The sequence below is a fragment of the Triturus cristatus genome, chromosome 3_2, assembly GCF_964204655.1.
Source record: "Triturus cristatus chromosome 3_2, aTriCri1.1, whole genome shotgun sequence".
In the NCBI taxonomy this organism is placed as follows: Eukaryota; Metazoa; Chordata; class Amphibia; order Caudata; family Salamandridae; genus Triturus; species Triturus cristatus.
In genome coordinates this window covers 452,761,577-452,782,155 of record NC_140584.1, presented here as the reverse complement: position 1 = coordinate 452,782,155, position 20,579 = coordinate 452,761,577, and the positions used below count along the sequence as shown (strand labels likewise).

General features: G+C 45.2%; 1 protein-coding gene across 2 annotated transcripts in view; it reads right to left on the bottom strand.

Annotated features, from left to right (window-relative positions):
• USH1C (USH1 protein network component harmonin) overlaps positions 1-20,579 on the bottom strand; it is a 739,024-nt gene that overhangs the window by 71,423 nt on the left and 647,022 nt on the right. For both annotated transcript variants that reach the window (XM_085648065.1, XM_085648066.1), the window contains one exon: positions 9,101-9,210. In XM_085648065.1, coding sequence (XP_085504191.1) covers positions 9,101-9,210 — 110 coding nt within the window. The remainder of the gene's footprint in view (positions 1-9,100; positions 9,211-20,579) is intronic.

Here is a 20,579-nt window from a genome sequence, read left to right as displayed (position 1 = left end):
CACAGGGCGCGTTTGCATAGTGTTGGTGGGAGAGGGCGGGGCCTCCAGCGCAATGCAGGCTTTTTTTTATTTTTATTTTATAGAAGGGGGGCTGTGTGGCCCCCCTTCCTGTCCTGTTTTTTGGGCCCTGAGGACCCCATCCCCCAGGGCCTCAACCCTAATTTTGTTGCCGCGTGGGCCCCCCTCCTGAGGCCATTTTTGGCCCCGGGAACCCCATCCCCCGGGGCATGGCCACTTTATTAAAAAAAATATATATATATTTACAAAGGAGGGGTGCTGCGTGGTCCCCTCCTGAGGCTTCTTTTAGCCCCGGGGACCCCATCCCCCGGGGCTCTGCCTCATTTTATTTTTTTATCTTTTGGGGTAGGGGGACCGTGTGGCCCCCTCCCCGGGCCAATCCTTGCCCCGGGGACCCCATCCCCCGAGGCCTGGCCATCCTTTTTGTTTTTTTGGGGGGAGGGGGCCGCGTGGCCCCCCTCCTCAGGCCAAATACGGCCCGGGGACCCCATCCCCCGGGGCCTGGCCTCTCCATTTTTTTTTTTTAAACAGGGGATGGGGGCAGCGTGGCCCCCCTCCCGGGCCACTTCTGGCCCTGGGGAACCCATTCCCTGGGGCTGGCCCTATCCGTTGGGGACCGTGGGGCGGTCCCCAATCCCCCCATGGTCCCGCTGGCTCCCCGCGTCCTCCGGGAGCCGGCATTGCTTTTCCACATGGGGAGCTGCTAACATGCAGCTCCCCTTATGGAAAAGCAATTCTGCTTTGCTTCATTGAAGCGAGAGCAGGTTTCCCTGCTCTCGCTTCAATGAAGCAAAGCAGAGTTTGCAATGACAGGGCGGGAGTCGCGAGGCTCCCGCCCTTTCATTGCAAACAGCAGTGTCCTGGGGTGGGCACCCCAGGACACTGCAGGAGCCGTGGGGCCCTGGGGGGTGGCGGTCCCCAGGGCCATCACTGGCTCCAGGAGTGAGGCCGTGCGGCTGCCCTCCCACCATTTGCAAAGCCCCAGGGAGGTAGTGGTCCCACAGGTATTATTCTAAAAATAAGAGCCCCTGGGGTGGCATCCCCGGGGCAGCGGGGGGGCCGTGTGCCCCCCACAAATTTATTAATGAAAGCCCTGGGGGGTGGCGATCCCTGGGGCTTGGGGGGCCTGGAGGCCCCCCACACATAAAAAAACAAAGCCCTGGGGGGGTGGCTGTCCCCGGGGCTGCAGGGGGGCTGTGTGCGCCCTGCAAATAATTGTGCAAAGCTCTGGGGGGTTGAGGTCCCCGGGGCAGTGTGAGGGGATTGGGGCCCACCACACACATTTTTTTTACATGCCCCCGGGACTTGGCCCACACTGGGGCTATTTAAAAAACGCACTTTGTTTTTTTTTTATTTTCGCAGCCGGATCCACGGATCCTCTGTGCGTCTCCCCGATTTTTTTTTAAAAAGTGCTTTTTGGGGCCCCGGGGGTCTTTTTGGGACCCCTAAGCAGGCCTAGGGGGTCAGGGTGTTTCTACCCTGCCCCCTTTTCTTGTTTTATGCGTTTCTTTCCCTGCTTTCTTGTGCCTCGGTTCTAACAAGGAACAAGATGGCTGCCAACACTTCCTGGTTTGAAGTGTTGACAGCCAATTAGAATACAGCTCGTGATCGGCAGGGTGCATGGATCCACCGCGGCCACAGATATCGAAAGTTTTATTTTTTGATTTTCTCAGTAACTACTGAACGGATTTACACCATTTAAAAATAAGGGCGCTTTCTGAACCAAGCACTACCTTTTTGCCAAATTTGGTGTAATAAATTCTGTTCAGCAGTTTTGGCTGTAACCGCGTCTAAAGCTTCCTATGGAAAATTGATTTTTTGACCTCTCTTTTTTTTATTTTTTCTGCAACTACTGAACGGATTTACACCATTTAAAAAAAGGGCACTTTCTGAACCAAAGGCTACCTTTTTGCCAAATTTAGTGTAATTCCGTTCAGCAGTTCGAGTTCGGGCTATAGTCATGTCTAACATTTCCTATGGGAATTAACATGGAGAAAGCACGTTTAGGGACCCCCTATTTTCTCGGCCCCCCATTTGCAAAATCACCCGAAACTTTTAAGATAGGAGCTGACCGTAACGGGCCATTAGTTTTGAAAAATTAGAATATTTGTAATTTACATTATATTAGTTTTGTGTAATAAGATATTTAAGATGTACTACTTTAAATTTATAACAGAACAACATCAATATTTTTTTTGTTTGATGATATTAGTGTCAATGATATTTTCCCCCGAAATTTTGTGTTTACCATCATCAATATAGGATCATAATATTATGCAAAAAATGATATTTTTTTCCACTTTCAGAAGTTGAGCTCTCCTGGCTAAATAGATAGAAAATGCTCTATGCAAATCTAAATGTGAAGAGCCCCTTTGTCCGTCAAGAAGGGCTCCAGAAAAAAGTCTGGAAGGACAATTTCCTTGCTTTACAATGAAAGGGTGATGGGACCTTATTCATAAATGAAGGGCTGGACCGTAGGAGGATCTTGTCTGGGAAAAAATTAATGAAAGTGGAAACTGAAAGTAATGCAACCATTTTGGGGTAGCAACTTGAGATCCACTGATTCTATTGGTTCAAACAGGGAAAGAGTAAGAGCTTGAAGAACCATAGGGAGATCCCAAGGAGGAATGTTCTAACAGATGTTGTAGGAAAAAACTCATCAATAGGCGTAAAGCTAACGGGGCCACCCCTGCCATAACCTTACCTCTAATAGCCCTAATTGCTACACACTGAGCTCGAATAGTTGAGACTGCCAACCCCAATCTGAAACTGTCCAGCAGGAAATCCAAAATCCTAACAGGATCACACAGAGAAGCCTTCAAGCCTTTGCTCAGGCACCATCTCACAATTCTGCCAATGCCAACTGTAAGACTTTCATGTAGCAGGCATATTGGATTGCTGAATACCACTTGCTACTTCCAAATAATAATCATTTAGCTGTAAGGAGTTCCCCTTTAGCAGCCAAACACCCAAACTGAGATGACTGAGTGATGCTTGAACCAACTGTGGTTAACTCAACAGGGATGGCTGAAGACAAAACAACCTGGTTGGGGACATAGCCATTGTTGTCAACACTGGGAACCATGACCTCCAACCCCAATGTGTCAAAACCAAGAGGACTATGGCTTGATATTTCCAAATCATTTGTAACGCCGAAGGAACCAGAGGGATCGGTGAAAAACAATAAAGTAAACCCTGCGGCCACCTCATGGAGAATACATCTATTGCCTAGACTTCCCTGCTGGGAACCAGAGAGCAAGAGTGAGGTAGCAGTTCATTGTCATTGGTCACAAATGAATTCAACAATGGATGTCCGAACCTGAAGACAGATTTTCTGAAAGACTGTGTGTAACAGAGGATGCCGAGGATGGGGATTTCCTGCTCAGCTGCTCTGCATGCCCATTCTCCCTCCCCAGAAGATATACTACCTGTAGAGATTGGAGATTGGACTACAGCCATGAACAAATGTCCCTGGAAAGGTGATAGAGAGAAAGAACCATTTCCTCCTGGCGATTGATATATGCCACCTCTACTTGGTTGTCCAGTTGAATGCATTCAGCTTGATGTTGAATTTGAGGAAGAAAGGTTACTAGAGCTGCCCTGACCACAGCTAACTCTCCAATTGGACCCCAGAGCTGTGGAGGATCGCCACATGGCTGCCCACCCTAGTTTGCTGGCATCTGTTGATATCACTATCAGAGTGGACTGACCCAACTGATGTCCTTTGGCTAGATTCACCGATTGATCAAGTCAATTTGAGGTGTGACAGGAATCAACGACTCTTAATTTTGAGAGAGAGGTTTCCAATGGGACAACACATGATGCACCAGTGGATTCAGATGAAGACAGGTCCAGATAATTATAACTAAAGCCGAAAGCCATCCCCCCTTGACTCCGCAACTTCAGTCTTGCTGAGTCCTTTTGTAATAAGTCCTGTAGGGACCAGTCTTGGGACCCTGTCATGAGAGAAGATCACATCCCCTTTGTCCATTGAAAATAGGATCCTGATGAACCTTAGTTGCTGAAGTGGTTGGAGGTGAGACTTCTTGGTATTGAGGAGAAACCCAGAAACTTGAAGAAGATTGCACACTTTGTGGACATCTTTTTCCACCTTAGAAAAAGAAGGAGAACTGATTAACCAGTCATCAAGATAAGGATACACATGGATACCTCTAGAATGAAGATTACCCACTAAACCTCTTGGAGCTAATGTTAGTCCAAATGGAAATACTTGGAATTAAAAATGTTGGAGGCCGACAGTGAATTGCAGAAACCTCTAGTGAGCTGGAAAGATGGGTAGATGCAGCTAAGCCTTCTTCATATCCAGATACATCAAGAAATTCGCTTGTTCCAGAAGCAGAAAAATATTTTGGAGTATTTTCATTTTGAAGCAGCAATGAATGAATATCTTGATGAGCGCCTTCAGATCCAGGACAGGACGAAAGTCACCCAAGTGTTTCTGTACCAGAAAAAGGATGTAGTATCCCCGGTCCTGTTCCTAGGATGGGACCAGACAAATGGCATTCTTTGCTTATAAGGCTTAAATCTCTTCCAACAGAGCCTGGCATCTTCTCAAGTTGCGAGGAGGAGCTAATGGCCAAAAATGGTCTGAAGGCAGATCTGAAAACTCCATGTGATACCATTCAGGCACCAAATTGACTGCCCATATATACGCAACTGTTCGACTGCAGTAATCCTTAAAAAAGGATGGACGACCACCCACTGGCTAATGTCGTTGACTGTCGTGCCTTAGAGGGACTTGGTGTAACAGAGTTGTCAGCTTCTTTGGACTAGGATTTATCGAGGCTTGAGATACCCTGGCCATGACCCCTACCTCATAAGGGCTGCGATACGACTTTCCCTGCTGCTGGTGTGAAAGCTCTTGTGTAGCTAAATCCCCGGCCTTTAGGTTAAGATTTCACTGGCACCACCAATTTTTTGTTCTCCGCAATGTTGTTTTTTATCATGTCCTCCAATGTTTGCCCAAAAGGTGAACACACATCGGAGATAACTTTCATCAGAACTACTTTCTGCAAAGAGTTTGCCTTCCAGTTCCACATCCATACGCAATGTCATGCTGACACTGCTGCCCCAGATTCCCCCACTGATGAGCACAGATTATCAAAAGACAAATTCAAGAGAAAACAGACTTGCTGCTCCATAATATTTAGGAGGGACGATCAGTCAGAACCCTCTGCCATGAGAGTCACCAGTTTTCAAAATCTATGAGAAGATACTGCATCGGATAAATAGGCTATGTAGTAACCCTCAGTGAGAAATTAGAGACTGCATAGGCTCTTTTCACTGCACCCTATATTTTTTTAGCGACCAGGTCAGGGGGAGGAGCAAGATGATGCCCTATAAGGAAAGCTCTGCCATAAGATTGTTGACTTTGACGACTGTAGGACACTCTTCAGAAAATGTGTCCACAGGGTAGCATCTGGCCAGAAAATGAGAGAAAGATGATGTGTCTACATCCCTGCATTCATGATCTAATACTCTTAATAGCTGCAGATTGTTTAAAGGTTTTTGTAGACAGGTTTGTCATGACACCGCGGACTGCTAGACATGTGGCTGAATATCGTTGCTTAGTGCCAACCACAGGCTGAGCTGAACCAGCAGTATATATTATGTAATCATACTGATCAAGAGGCAAGATGTCACTGTGCAGAGGGTATTCTTGTTCCTACTGAGGAAATTCTTGTGTTTGCAAACTAGGGTCAAAAACATACTCAACATAAGTAGCTATTAAGGAAGTGGCCCATTGTATCCATCACTGCGGGCTGTTGATGTTGAAGCATGAAGTGCAGATCTCACATTGCCAGCTACTGCTGTTGGTCATGTAGCACAAAGAATGAGGTTCACTGGTGCTTTTCGATCATGTTGGGTGTGGGCAGAAACATCTGGGTGTGAACCGGCCTGTTTGCGGTCACAAAAAAACCCCAAACTTCAGGTGTTCTCTTTTTTGAGTCAAAGGAGGGCACTCTGATGCCAGCCAAGGGTTCAGGACCTGGATGAGGCTCCTTTTGGTGATCAGGCACTCAGGCAGGTTAGGCAGCAGGCCAGTTGGGCAGATGCAGGAAGGTCTCTGAAGCTTGTTATGTCCCTGTAGTTTGGAACAGGAGGTAAGTCAGCTGACCCTTGGAGTCACTCCTGCCTTGGTTGAAGGGTGCAGGTGCAGTCTTCCTCCTCAGCATGCAGGAAAGGCCTCAATGAGCAGGGTAGCAGGGCATTCTTCTTCAGTAGTATCAACAGGTCAATGAGTGTATTGAAGAGTGAGTCTGAGCATCCCATTTTCATAATACGTGGTGCCTCCTTTGAAGTGGGAGAAGCTTCTGAAGGGGCCCTACCCCCCAGAAGTATCCAGAATTTCCTGCCTCTCTGACCTGATCCTAGTTTGTCTGGGGGCACAATAGGCTGATGTGAAGTCCTTTGTGCATGAGCTGGGCTAGTGCCTTTTAAGAGCAAGTGTGGTAGATGACAATTCCACCTCACCCCATCCAGTCAGCACCCAGACCCTCTAATGTGATGCTTTCTGGGAGGAATACACAAATGCCAACTCCCAACTAGACCTAGACATGTGACCCAGGAAACAGACTGAAGGCACCCATTTGTTAGGACAGGACAATTCCACATTTCTATAAGTGCAAAAACAACAAGGTGATGGATGGAATGCTTGTATCATTCACAGCCTCTACAAATGCATGGGGATGCATCCCAGTCCATCGTTTTTCAACCACCATGCCACCTCAGTTTGGACACAGCCACATGCAAATCAGCCTTCACCCTGCTCTTCATGGGAACAGTCTAGCTCCTGCTGCCAAGCCAGGTCCTCCAACAAGAAGAATATAAGCAACCTAGGACTGGATTCACCCTGGTAAGGGCTTATCAGCCAGGTATAACTTGATTTCAGTGGCACAGTGAGCAAGGGACCCTTGTCTGGGCATTCCTATGGCATGTAGGGCATCAACAGAAACAACAGCAAGATGATGGATGATGTCTTTAATTAATCTCAGCCAATTGTATTCACTCAGGCTGCATCCCAATCTGTTGCTTTTCACACACCATGCCACCTCAGTTTGGACCCAACCATAAGCCGATCGCCTTGACCCTGGTCCTCATGCGAACTGTACAGCCTGAACTGCAAAGGATCTATCTAAGGCACCCGTCATTGCTGTCTCAAACTGATGGATGTTTTACAAGAAGATAAAACTCTATAAATTCAACTTCCACAGCTGCCAATTCCCAATAGGAGGCATAAGGAAGTCTAGTGTTGGAAGACTCTGGGAAGCTAAGATATACATAAACCAACTGGCACAAAATTGAGCACAAATTCACTAAGACCAAGATTGATCTTGCCCCCAATCAAAGACAAGAAGTTCTGGTCTTTTCTTGAAAAACTGTAAAAGCATCTTCCTCACCACTGTAACCAGGAGGGAGGGCAGGCAGCCCAGTAATGGCCTATGGTGCAAAAGCCTCTACTGGCTAGGAGATGCACTACCTCACATTTTCAAGTAAGATAAATATCCCTAAATGGCATGGGGCAGTTGGCTGCATCACACTAGGCCATGGGGGCAGAAACATGCAAGAATCTTTAAGAAAATGCCAGTTGGTATTATCCCTTCCCTCTACAATGAAACTAGTTGTGTGGCAACATGGCCCACTACTCTCAAAGTGTAGCCCCATGAGAGCTGCAAAAGATAAGGTTTTCATATTTCTTTATGAAAAGCACTTTGGTAAATTCACAGGATCACATGATTTATTGTACCCCTATCAATTAATTTCGCTTTCATTTGTCCTTTTGATTTGTCCTTTTCCTTTTTTCCCATGTATGACTGACCTGAAAGTGATAGCAGAAGGTAGTTCATCTGATCCTTTAATTATTTGATAGGTTAAAGAATGGGATTCTCTAGTGTTGTTCTCTACACTTGAATGAATTACAGAGGGGGTTACGTTTTTTGATTTACTTTATTTTAGATCAAATGAGGTTAAGCTAATTGATTTATCCTTTATTTTATTAATGATGGAAATAATTTCTAGTATTATACTCTTTAAGTATTGCTGGAACAAGATTACACTGAATACTTTATCTTCTATCAAGTCACAGGACATATCACTAATTATGTCACTCAGCATTGGATCACAGTGATTCATTCACAGACATAATAGGTACAACCCAGAGAGTAGCAGGACAATTTTCATTGACACACACAAACACAACAGGTATAGCATGGACCGCATTGGTGTAATTGCACACTCAACCTGTTTGGCATGAATAGCATTAGGTAATTCCTTTCTTACACAGCAGAAACACAACAATTCAGGGGCAGTGCAAGCAACATTCTCGAGTAGTCCCATGACAGAGAGTAAATAAGTAAAAGGTTTGAATGACATCTTTTTCACTTAAGTTCATGATCCTGGAAAGTAAATAAAGTGATCTTTATTTTTATTTTCTAGTTATTTATTTCATGTAACTGCATCAGAAAACATTAGCAGCAAAACAGGGGTCCTATGGCACTTTGTTTCACTCAAGGTGGCAACCTCTCTCTTTTTTATAGACTTCAATGTCTTTTCATAGGGCATTTTGACCCCTAGTCCTCTTGTTATTTAAGTTGAAGTGAGTGGCCTCTGTGAGCCACAACAAAGGTAATGGCTTTCAAAAACCTGTTTGGCCAGAGGCAAAAGGTCTATAACGCTATTAGAACATTTCTCACTAGGGTAGAATGTTCTCAATTACACAGAAAGACAAACATTGGAACGCTGGAGCAGAAAGCCTTCACCAGCCACTAAAGGCCCTAAGCCACTTTACTGTTTTCAATGAAGGTCTCAACATTCCAATTTCCTAATATAAAATTATAAATCTGATGACATTCCGTTGACCACCGACCTCTCAAATATATCCATAACTTCTCTAATATCCTGAAAACCAAGGAGTGGGTCATACTAAACTGATGCAACATGGTACAATACTTCTTTAAATAATCAAATACATTACAAAATAATTAATATCTTGATACATACAAATGTTCTTTAATGAAATATCAAAATCAATGCATAAAACAGCTGCCAAGGGATAGCTTACCCCGCCTTTGTTCCAAGCCTTTGTCAGTGTTGCTTGGGCTTCTGTCAGTGTAACATCTGTCAAAATCTTCCCATTGACAGCCATTATCTCATCGCCTTTCACTATTCCACCTACCAGGAAAACAAGCATCATGTAAAATAAACATATCTTCACCGAAAATGTTGGGTGACAATGGTGTACTGCCAGATTAGATGACAACTCAGAAGTTTGTGAAGGTTTCTATTGATGGGAGCTGAAATGCCAAGCAGATATCTAGTCAATGGAAGAAAAAGTGTGGACAAAGACCTTTCAAAAGTGATCCTTTAGTGTAGATAAAGTTTTCACTTGGTAAACTGTATTGCTTTTGTTGGCCTGAAAGAAACCTGCTGCTCTACATATTTAAGGAAAATCTGGTAAGAATACAGATTTTTGATAACCACTTTATCATAATCGATAGGGCATATATCATCAGCATTTTTACATGTAACCCATACCCACAGAAAGTATTGCAGCAATTGTTACTTATACTTGTATTTATGTTTTGGTTTGACTCACAGTTTTTGATAACCACTTTCTGATAATCAATAGGACATATATCATCAGCATTTTTATATGTAATCCATAACCACAAGAAAATATTGCAGCAATCTCTACTTGTACTTGTATTTATGTTATGGTTTGACTCACATTTCCACCGATCAGCGTTTTCAACTGTTTACAACCTGACCAAAGTTGTCCAATCGACATTGATTTTTTTCAGGTTACTTTGCTATCTTGCAAATAGATTTTGAGTTACTTTAAATCAGAAGAAATTAATGTTTTTCTTCTGAATGCTTTTCCTCAAAAAGTGAGTAAAATTGGCCTAACCTTTCATGCTGATGACACTGGTTCACTTTCCAACATTAGTTGGAAGTAGTAGATGAACGTTAGAGAACTTGATAATAGATCACTATATGCTACAACTTCATTGTTTTTTTTTCACTCTTACATGTTCTTGCATTCCCTCCAAGCAGAGAGCAGGTTGTACTGTTTTTTTAAATAACTGAGATGCTTCTGATAGTTTGTATAGGAAATGCCGTTGCCCAATTGTGCTACACTCAAGGGCCTATTCACAACTACAAAAATGAGTACTACAGTAGTACAGCTCACATACTACAAAACACTATTCACTAACCCCGGGGAGGAGACCTCCACCTCAACCTTCCCCTGTCCTATAATTATTTTCTGGAGATCTTCACCACAGTACCAAAGATCTCCGCACTCTTAAGTCTTTGTTAAAGTAATAAATGTGGAGGTGCAAGAGGGGGGTGGGTGGAAAATAGGAAATGCTTACTACTAAGGGAGAGGGGTTTAGGGAAAAGTAAGCAGGGAATTAGAGAGAGACAGGCCACTACAAACATGCACCCATAAAAGAGTAAGCCCACTGTTATTCACAAACTACTCTTCTTGGTTACTGCTGCCCTAAAGGTGACAAAACAGTAGTACAAGTACATGTACTCCACCCAAGAGCTGAAGTAAGTAGCATCAACCACTCACAGGTATTGCAACACACTCCCAAATAAAAAAATATTTGCAGGGACTTATTACAAACAGTATTAGGCAATAATGTTGAAGAAATAAATTATGCTGAATTTTAATGCACAAACACACACACACACACACAAACATATTACCTAGTGATGGTCACCACTAGGTAGTTGAAGTTAGGTCTGCTTTTCCAAAGAAAGAACGCTTTTTTGTTTCCTAATAACTTTGGCCCCATTTGAGGAATCGTCACAAAATGTTTCCCAAAAAACATTCATCCACCTCAGCTCCATCCTAGAAAGATTTGGGGTGATCTGCCAAGTGGTGACTTAGACAAAAGAGGTTCCCAAAATGCAAAATTCTCATGCATTTTCCATGAACTTCAACAGACAAGGCTACAGCAAAAACTGCTGAAAGGAATTACACCAAATTTGGCAGGAAGCTAGCTCATGGTCCGCAGATTTGTTGTAAATCCATTCATTAGTTTTTGAGAAATTAAGATTAAAATATAATTGTATATCTGGACAGTTGAGTCCGCAAGAGTCTCAATAGACCCTTGTGGGTGCACCAATTTGAAAATACAGCATTTTATTTCCTTTGGGCATCTCGCTCCCATGGGAATCATACTCCATGAGAGCGAGCACTCTGGTTGACTACCAGTGACATGAGAAAAATCTTGCTGGTAGCCATTACAGGACTCAGGGACTCCCCTGTCCTGAAGTTATGATAAAAAAGATACATAGGGGTAAAGTAGCAATACCCTGACCCCCAAGGCCCCATGGGGAGGACCCAGAGGGGCCACAAAAGAGAAAAAGGATGGCACAAAATGATGCGATACTACGAGACTCTCGCTGGAACAAAAAAAAACACAAATAGCAGCTTGGCCTTATTTATAAACGATAAGCCCCAGGTAGCTCACCCCTGGGGTTGTATAGATAATGGGCAGAGGGGCTGCATGGCCCCCCTCTCCAAGCCTCCAGATACCCCGGGGAGCCCACCCCTGGGGCCAAAATCATTGTTTATGGGGAGGGGGATGCAAAATCCCCATGCATTTTCCAAGTCTACAGAAAAAACAGCTAAACAGAATTACCCCACATTTGTTGGAATCTAGATCTTGGTCACCAGATTGTGTTTTTTGTGATTTGGTGTAAATCCGTTACATAGCCTTTGAGAAATTAGGGGGAAAAAATAACTGCATAGCTAGAAGGTTGGGTTCACAAAACGCTCGAGAGATGCTCGTGGGAATGCTAATTTAAAAATCTGATTGGCCCAGGGAGATTTATTTTCCTTGGACAGACTCCTGCAGGAGCGAACACTCTGATTGGCTGCCATCAACATCATAAGAATGTTGCTCACATTACATGACTCAGGAAGTTAGTACCCTGTCCTGAAGTAAAAAAGAAAAGTACTATAAGGGGGCAGGAAAGGGATACCCAGATCCACTTAAGCTCCTGCTTATTGTTAACAGAATTAACTATTACTTGGGCCCCCTCCATGCACTGCTTATGACCTCACATATTACATCATTCATGACATGTTCTATGACACCATTTAGGAAATTGCTGATGACATCTCACAGAACATCATTCATGACATCATCTAATGGGTGTGCTGGTTTGTCATATAATTTACATAGTGGTGGGTAATTGCCATATTGCCTTTCTACCTAATTTTGGACAGCCTGTGTCCAGCTAATCAGTGTAACTGCTTACAAAATGTGTGTGCTTCTAAGGCATCATAGGTGTGTAGAGGAATTGAACACATTATAAATGATTGTATTGGAAAAAAAACTCTGTGTGCAGATTCGGTTGATGGTTTGTGTCCAGGTTGTTCCACACAAGTTTTTTTGGTTCTGCAGAAATATTTCCAACAGGGCAAAGTATGCTCCACAGTCGAAATCCGACCGCGGCGGCATTTAACATTGCAGCGGTTGCTGCTGCCAGCAGTACAGCTGTGATGTCCAAAAAAGCATGTCCAGCATATCCCTGCACTGCATGGCAGGCACTGCACAGTACCTGCCACCTGGTACAGGGACATGTACCAGTGCACCCACACCCCCCCAAACACATTGGGGGACCGCAATGGGCCCCCAGAGAAATGATCTGCATGCCTTTCCATGGCGGTTCCACCGCCGCGGAAAGGCTGACTACCGCTGGCAACATAATCATGCTGGCGGTGGCTGACCCTGCAACGGCTTCATTTTAGCTGTCCAGCTCCGCCCGCCAGGCAAGCGTGCGGACTGCTACCGGCGGAAAAGAGGTGGTCGGAAAATCTCACTGCCGCGGTCGTCACCGCCATGCTAATGGGACCGGCGGTTTTCTGGGTTGCGATCGCTTGCGGATGACGCCCGCCGGCCCGGCAGTTGCCACCGCCAGCCCGGCGGTGGCCATCCACACGCCATACTAATAGACCCCTAAGTATTGTAAGCAGCCTTGAATTATTAGACAGAATTGTCTCAGCATGACAATTTCTACATTACACAGTTTGAAAGATGCAGATTGTATGATCTTTACCACCTTCAGACCTTTGTTATTTTAAGCAATTTGTGTCTTTTTTGGGAAGTGCTGCATAGACCATACACTGTTCTTATTAGGTCATTTTTAATACTCTGTATTGTATTTTCCATGAGAGTTTCACTGTCTGCAAACAGTGTGGTATAGAGTATACTCTGCATTGAATGAACACTGTTTACAGTACCTACTATTTTACTCATACCATCTTCATTACTCAATGTAGGTCCGATGATTGTGAGGGGTTTGATAAAAATTAAGGCTGTCCATTGGAGGACATTTCATTTTTAAACAGATGTTGAGTATTTTGAGGAACTTGACTTGCTCTTAAAAAAAGGGGGGGTCCCAAAACACAAAAATCCCATGCATTTTCCATAGACTTCTTTAAGATGCGCTACCACAAAGACTGCTGAATATAATTACACAAAATTTGGCAGATAGCTAGATCCTGATCCCCAGATTGTGCTTTGTAACTTGGTGTAAATTCATTCAGTAGTTTTTGAGAAATTAAAGTTTAATAATAGTTGTATATCTGGACAGTTAGGTTTGTGAGTGTCTCGTGAGGGTCTTGTGTGAGCACCAATTTTAAACAGATCATTATGCTTGGCCCAGGGAGCTTTTTTCCCTTGAGACATCTTGCTTGAATCCCACGGGAGCATGCACTCTTATTGGCTGCCAGCAACATGAGAAAAATGTTGCTGGCAGCCGTTATAGGACTCGGAAACTTAGTCTCCTGTACTGAAGTTTAACAATAAATAAATAAAAAAGCAGAGTAGGGATACCCTGACCTCCTAGGCTCCATGGGGAGGACCCAGTGGGCACCCCCGGTCCCATATTTCTTTTTAAATTGGCTATTTTTCCTTAATTGCTTGGGAGTCCTGCAGGATTGTGGCAAAAAAATGGTGACTGCCATTTATTTTTCAGCCAGGGGACCCCATCCCCCAAGACCCAAAGCATTTATGCAGAGAAGGGGGCCTTTTCTGGCCCCGGGACCCCATCCAACAGTAGAACCATGAATTCTCAATACTCGGGGCTCTGTTACTTATCTACTATCTTTTGGCTCATCCCATATAGTAGCAGGTTGGTCTATCCACAATAACAGTACCTTCAGGAGAGGCCAGATTATACATAAGCAAGAAGTCTGTCATAGTGCAATGCAACACCACAACCCATTGCAACTCCTCCCTCCCTGACCCCCGCCCTCGCTTTCCAAAGCGAGCACTTCATGAGGACTATGGGGGCTGACCATTAAACTGTGGACGCTGGGCAGCACTTAACTTTATATGTGGTAATCAAATGGTCCTTTGGAGGGACAGTCTGTGTGGGCTCCAGAGCCAGAGCCAGGCAAACAGTTCATCTGGTAGTTTGTCATCCTGTCTAGTGTGGGCATGAGGGCTTCTTCAGATCCTGCCCACTCTACAAGGTCATCCCGCTACTTACTCATCTGCAGAGGTCAAGCACTTATCCAGTGTATTGCAATGCGCCGTTTGGCAACAGTGAGTCCTAGTATTGTGTTCCTTCTGCTTAGCTTTTTTGGGGGGTTGTCAAAGAGTAAACCTAATAGACTTGTTCTGATTTATCAAGGAACTGTCCAGCCAGTCATCACTTTGAGATGGATCAGCATCTCAGTCCAAAAAACTGTCACAACTGGGCATCCCCAGACCTTGCGTAAAACATTTGTACCATCGGTACAGCAACGGGCGCTACAAGGGACTCCCTGCGGGTATATGGTATGGAGTTTTTTTGGTGTGAGATATACCATGTGGAAATAGTTATATTGTATTGATTTGTAGCGTGCACTAACTGATACTGTCTTTTCCATCATACGTACTTCTCCCACTCATTAGGAGAAATTGACTCCTCACTAGCGCTGTGCCAGGGTTCCTCTACCTGAAGTAGCCCCAGACGCCAGTCGGCACAATGCGCCCGATAGGGATGCGTGATTAACCGCCGGCCTCCAGCAAAAGCCAAGGAGGTGACTAGCATCTGTGAGGGGTTCCAGTGCCTTAGGGAAGGATGGCCAAAGCCAGCGGGTGGCAGCAGCCAACTTCAGATGTTGTAAAAATTTTTCAAGTCCGAAAATATTCACAGGCATCTTGCATATTTGAGCAATTTAGGCAATACCATCATCTTCAGAAGGGCTATCTTCCCCATTAAAGACAGATGCAGCATGTTCCAGAATTCAATAGTGGGCTGTAGGGCATTCATCACACTGCTCAAATTTAGGTCATGAGTTAGTTGCTCCCCTACAGTGAGGTAAATACCCAAATAGCGTATGGTGTTGCTTTTCCACTGAATGCCCACCTCTGGCAGTCATTCTGGTGGTAATTCACTCAGTAGTCCTCTGGGGAACAATGAGGATTTAGTTGCATTGACCTGCAGGCCTGACAATTCCCCAAAGTCCTGCATCAGATATACAAGGAGAGGGACAGACAAGTCAGGTTGATGAAGGAATACCAATGCATCATCGGCATAAAGTGAGACTACAGGTACCGTCTACCACGGTCACTCCTCCCCCTCCAAGGACGTGACAAAGACGGAATGCCAAGGGCTCCACCGCTAAGGTGAAGATTAGTGGGGACAATGGGAAGCCTTGCACGTACCACGTTAGAGGGAGATCAGAGTAGACACACAGCATCCAGTGGGAATCCATGCAATCGGTTGTTCGTATAACAATTTCACCTATTCCAGCCTCCTTCAATACCAGCCATATGTAGTCCCAACTGACTGAATTAAAGTCCTCTTCTATGGCTAGAAAGGCCAGTGCATAATGTTCATCCATCAGCCCTGGGGAGTGTAATACATGCATCAACCGATATATATTACATAACGGGTTTCTGCGGGGAATAATGCCCGACTCATCAGTATGACCCAGACACAAGAGACATGGGAGGAGCTATGCTGCCAGCACCTGACTTTATATTTTCTGATGTACGTTCAACAGCGATATTGGGCGTTAAGAATTTGCCGACATGGGATCTTTGCAGGTTTCCTGATTAGTACTGTCATGACCTCCCACATGGTGTCTGGGAGAAACCCGTTGGAGAAGGCCTCCTGATACATTGTCAAGAACCTATCCACTAAATCTTCAAGGAAGGCCTTATAAAACTCAGCCAGAAGTCCACCCCTGCCTGGTGTCTTTGCAGTTTTCATGGAGTCAATTTCTCCTTTAATCTCTTACTTGGTGAGAGGGGATCCCAGTGTTTCTCTATCCTCCCCTGACAATGTTGTTAATGACAGCCTGGCTAAATATTCAGAGTGTATTGGGGTACCCAATGGGAGGGTGTGGTGTAAAATTCACGCAAGTGGTCTTCAAAGGCTCTGTTTATCGCCTGTGAAGTGGTGATGACCCGTCCCTCATTAGTATTTAATGTCATGACCGGTTGCGATAAGGTTCTGATCGAGCCAATAGGCAGCCGGTCTTGTCTCCTTCTATATATGAATGCCGGCGACTGACAGTTCGTACATGTTTCTGTAGCCTGTTCCACAGTTAACAGATATGGGGGCATATATTCAAGGAAGTGGCGGAGTGAGGAATTAGCCGTCATGGCTTAACGCCTCACTCCACCACTTCAGAAATGCAAGGCTGCACCATATTTGCAATAATATGGTGCAGCCTTGCGTTTCCCCCTGCGCTGGCGTTACACTTAGCAGTGTAGCACCAACGCAGGCACCCTTGCACCATAGTGCAAGGATGTCTGTGTGCAGGGGAAAGATTGCTTATGTACAAGAAGGTCCCCCTTCCTGTACATAAACAATCTGTAAATGCCACTTTGTCCCTTCTATGTGTGCGGCTTAATGCAGCACACGTGGAAAAAGTAAAAAAACGAAGAGAAATGATGCATTTCTCCTGGTTTTGCCAACTTAAGACCAGGTTTTCCCTGCTCCTAATTTAGGCGCTGCCTCCTATTTACGCTGCCCTTGTAAACAGGGGGCAGTGTCAAAATCAATAGGTGTTGTGGTGAGACACCCACCGCAACACCCACTGCCCACCCCTTTTCACGCTAAGCACAGCATGAAAGGGGGGCCTTATTTACAAGGCAGCGTTAAGCTATGTTAAGTGGCTTAATGCTGCCTTGTAAGTAAGGCAAAGCCCCTATCGCCACGGAAATGTCTCAAAAAGTGACGTTTCCGTGGCGATAGGAGCTTCGACACATGCCCATGGTGTCTTTGTCTGTCCCAGCTAGCCATGTTGTCACATGAGTTAGAAAGCGACGATTTAGATCGAGCCAGTTCTGTCACCTCCCACATTATATCCCTTCGTAAGGTTTGTTTGAGGCCTAGTGAAGTAGACATACAAACCCAATTACTCACAATGTATTGGTCTAAAGTGTCTTTCAAGGTAGCTAGTAAAAGCAACCTTGGATCTGTTACTGCCTCTACCCGGAGCCACCACAGTAGTACCCTGGGCCAGGTCCGGTCAGTTAAGTACTGTAGCAAAAGTTGGGAATGGTCCGAGATGTATTTCCCAAATATGCTGTATCATGTATGCATTATGTGGCTGTGTATTGGACCAGAAATAAATCTAATCTACTGTGTGTTAGATGCTGGTGTATAGCAGGAATATTCCCGGGTGTGTGGGTACTGGGCACACCAAATATCCACCAGTCTCAATCGCTTTCAGAATTGGGCTAGTGCTGCTGACATATTTGGTTTAATTGAATGCTGCAGGGGGGTGCTATCTAAAACCTCAAATGGGATACAATTAAAGTCCCCTGCTCTCTAGAGCTATGTGTACAAAAGAAGTGTGAGTGATGTCATCAGTGATGTCATAAATAATGTAATTTGAGATGTCATCAGTGAGGTCATAAATTATGCAATAGAATATGTCATGAGTGATGTAATATGTGAGGTCATAAGCAGTGCATGGTAGCGGTGAAAGTTATAGTTAGGAGAATTTCTGTGTTTTTAAGTTCAAACATTAATTTTGTAACTGACATGTTCACGTAACTATAATGTCACTTTAACCTTTGTTTTTTTCAGTCAATTTCTAAGGATTTTTGTAATCCTCCCTCCCTGCACCAAAGGGTCTTTCGCCAACTCTGTGCCCTTTTCCATGAGCGGCCCTCTGCATCCTCAAGTCTGTCCTCTATCTGCAAAGCACTGTATTTAAGACCAGCCACTGTGGCCCGGAATGGTTTGATTTCTTGTTGCATAGTGGCAATACTGTCTTTGGTTCCAGTCACCCAATCAGCCACGTTACGTTTATCCAGCCGGAGTTGATTAATGTCCATAGCTATAGTGTCCATCTTGCGCTCCAGGGGATCTCTGGTGCCCTGTATAGCCACCAGTATTTCAGATGTTGCCAGCGACTGCACCGGAGAGTTCGGGACAGATCTCTCCTCCTGAGTCGTGTCTGACAGTTTGTGGCCTGGGACCATTTATTGGTCAATTTTGTTTTCTTGCATCATCTTGTGGCCCCTGTTCTTTCCCATAGTATGGAGGAGGTCAGCTCTCAGTTGCCAAGTGGGGTGTTATCCACTGTTGAACGAGAGGAGGAACACTGGGGGGCAGTAAAGGGTGTGTCCAGTTGATTCCACCTCAGGCTTCACTCGGTAATCGAACATAATATAATGTTCTGCTCCACTGCCCCCCAATTCGACACCTCGACCTAGCTCAGCTGGTTGTAGGAAAGAAGCCTTGTAGTGCTAGCAGGCTCCAGTCTGTCCATCAGATCCTCCCTCCGGAGTAATCAGGGAGGCTCTTTTCCCCAGCCACAGCAAGACACAACTTAGCAACTCCAGCCTCAATTCATATGGTCCTGGGTTGTAGGCGCTAGGCCATGCGACAAGAAAGGCCAGATGCCCAGTCCACCTCAGCTCACCCCGCCATGCACGCCAATGCAGTCAACACTCACCGTTCAGGGTGGGAAATATCCAAACAGATGTTTTAGCGAGGTCACAGCAGCAGGGTACCGGTCCCCCCAATTAGCATGCCACTGTCCCCCCAGATTTGTTCGGTGGTTTTGGTGGGTGGGACCTTGTTTACTGTCATATTACTGAACCCACGGTGTCTCCCCAAGGGTATCAGAGCCCATCTGGTTTCACTAAGCAGTCATCTCATTAAAAGAGTGCGGCTGCAGCATGACAATCAGAAAACACCTCCTCACTTAGGATATTATATTACATAGGCCACCTCTGCCCCCATCAGGGCCTGAACAGAGCGACTATGGCTTAATATAGGCTCGTCTGGGCTATCACAGAACAGTCTCAGGAATCCCCTGATTCCAATTTCTGACACTCTGACCTGAACATTGGTTCTGGATGTGTTAGGCTCCCCACGTACGCAGGACTCTCTTAGGACAAAATAGGATCTCGCCGCTGCGTAGCTCACCTACTCTGACCGCCCCTTGTCGGTCACCACCGGCAGTCCTTCCACGCAGCCTAGGGGACATCTCCCAGAGCGGGCTGCCAGGGACAGGGGGCTGCCCATGCTCACAATCCTCCCTCTTCTGCACCAAAGGGTCTTTCGGCAGCTCTGTGGCCTTTTCCCCTGCCCCAGGCGTCACTTCAGCAGTGAGCCTCTGGGGCATTATCAGTCCTTGTTCTACGGCCGCCGCTGGCTCAGGCCCCCTTAATTTTCAGTTTATTTAAGCAAAAGGGGGAACACTGCAGCTACATTGGCACCACTCACAGCCCATGAGTAGAATGTCTAGCTTGGGTCCCCTTGCTTCGCAGGAGTCACAGCTGCATGCCTTCTCTTCCGGAGAAAACAATCGCCGGCTGCACCCAGCAGTGTGGCTTAGGGAGCCACAAGGCTCAGGCTTGGTCAGCCTTGACCAAAGTAATTGGGGGCGCCCTGGAGTCCTCTGGACTCCCCACAATGCAAAGGCGCTGATCTGCTTTTGGGGATCGGATTCTGCAGGATGTGTAAGGATTATTGATATCACGACGGGAGCCAACGGAAGACGCGTCTAGTCAGCCATCTTGCTGGTCAACACCCCCCATCTGTGTTATTTTAAGTGAATAGTCTCTATTTGGACAAGTTGTGTATTGAGTGTACATTGTTGTTAATAGATACTTTTTAATACTCTGTGGTGTATTTCTCATGAGAGTTTCACTGTCTGCAAACAGTGCAGTACAGAGTGAACTCTCTCCATAGAGTAAACACTGTTTACAGTACCCACTTTTCTTTTCATATCCACTTTATTACTGTAAGTTCAGTGACTGTAAGGGGTTTGATGCAACTAAAGACTGTCTGCAGTAGGACATTAGTTATGTAACTAGGCTTGAGTATCTGGAGGAACTTGGTTTTACCTGAGCCTTTCTATACAGATTAAACACTGTGTGCAGTACAGGTTACACTTTTATCCGTGGTTGATAGTCAACATAAACGTGGCTACCCATGAAATGCATGGTATAGGGTCAATGTTGCACATAACACAAGTTTACTTCACCTATGGGCGTGGTACTTATAAAAGAAGTAATGGTACTTCTACTTCATATTGCTCTGAACTATTTTGCTAT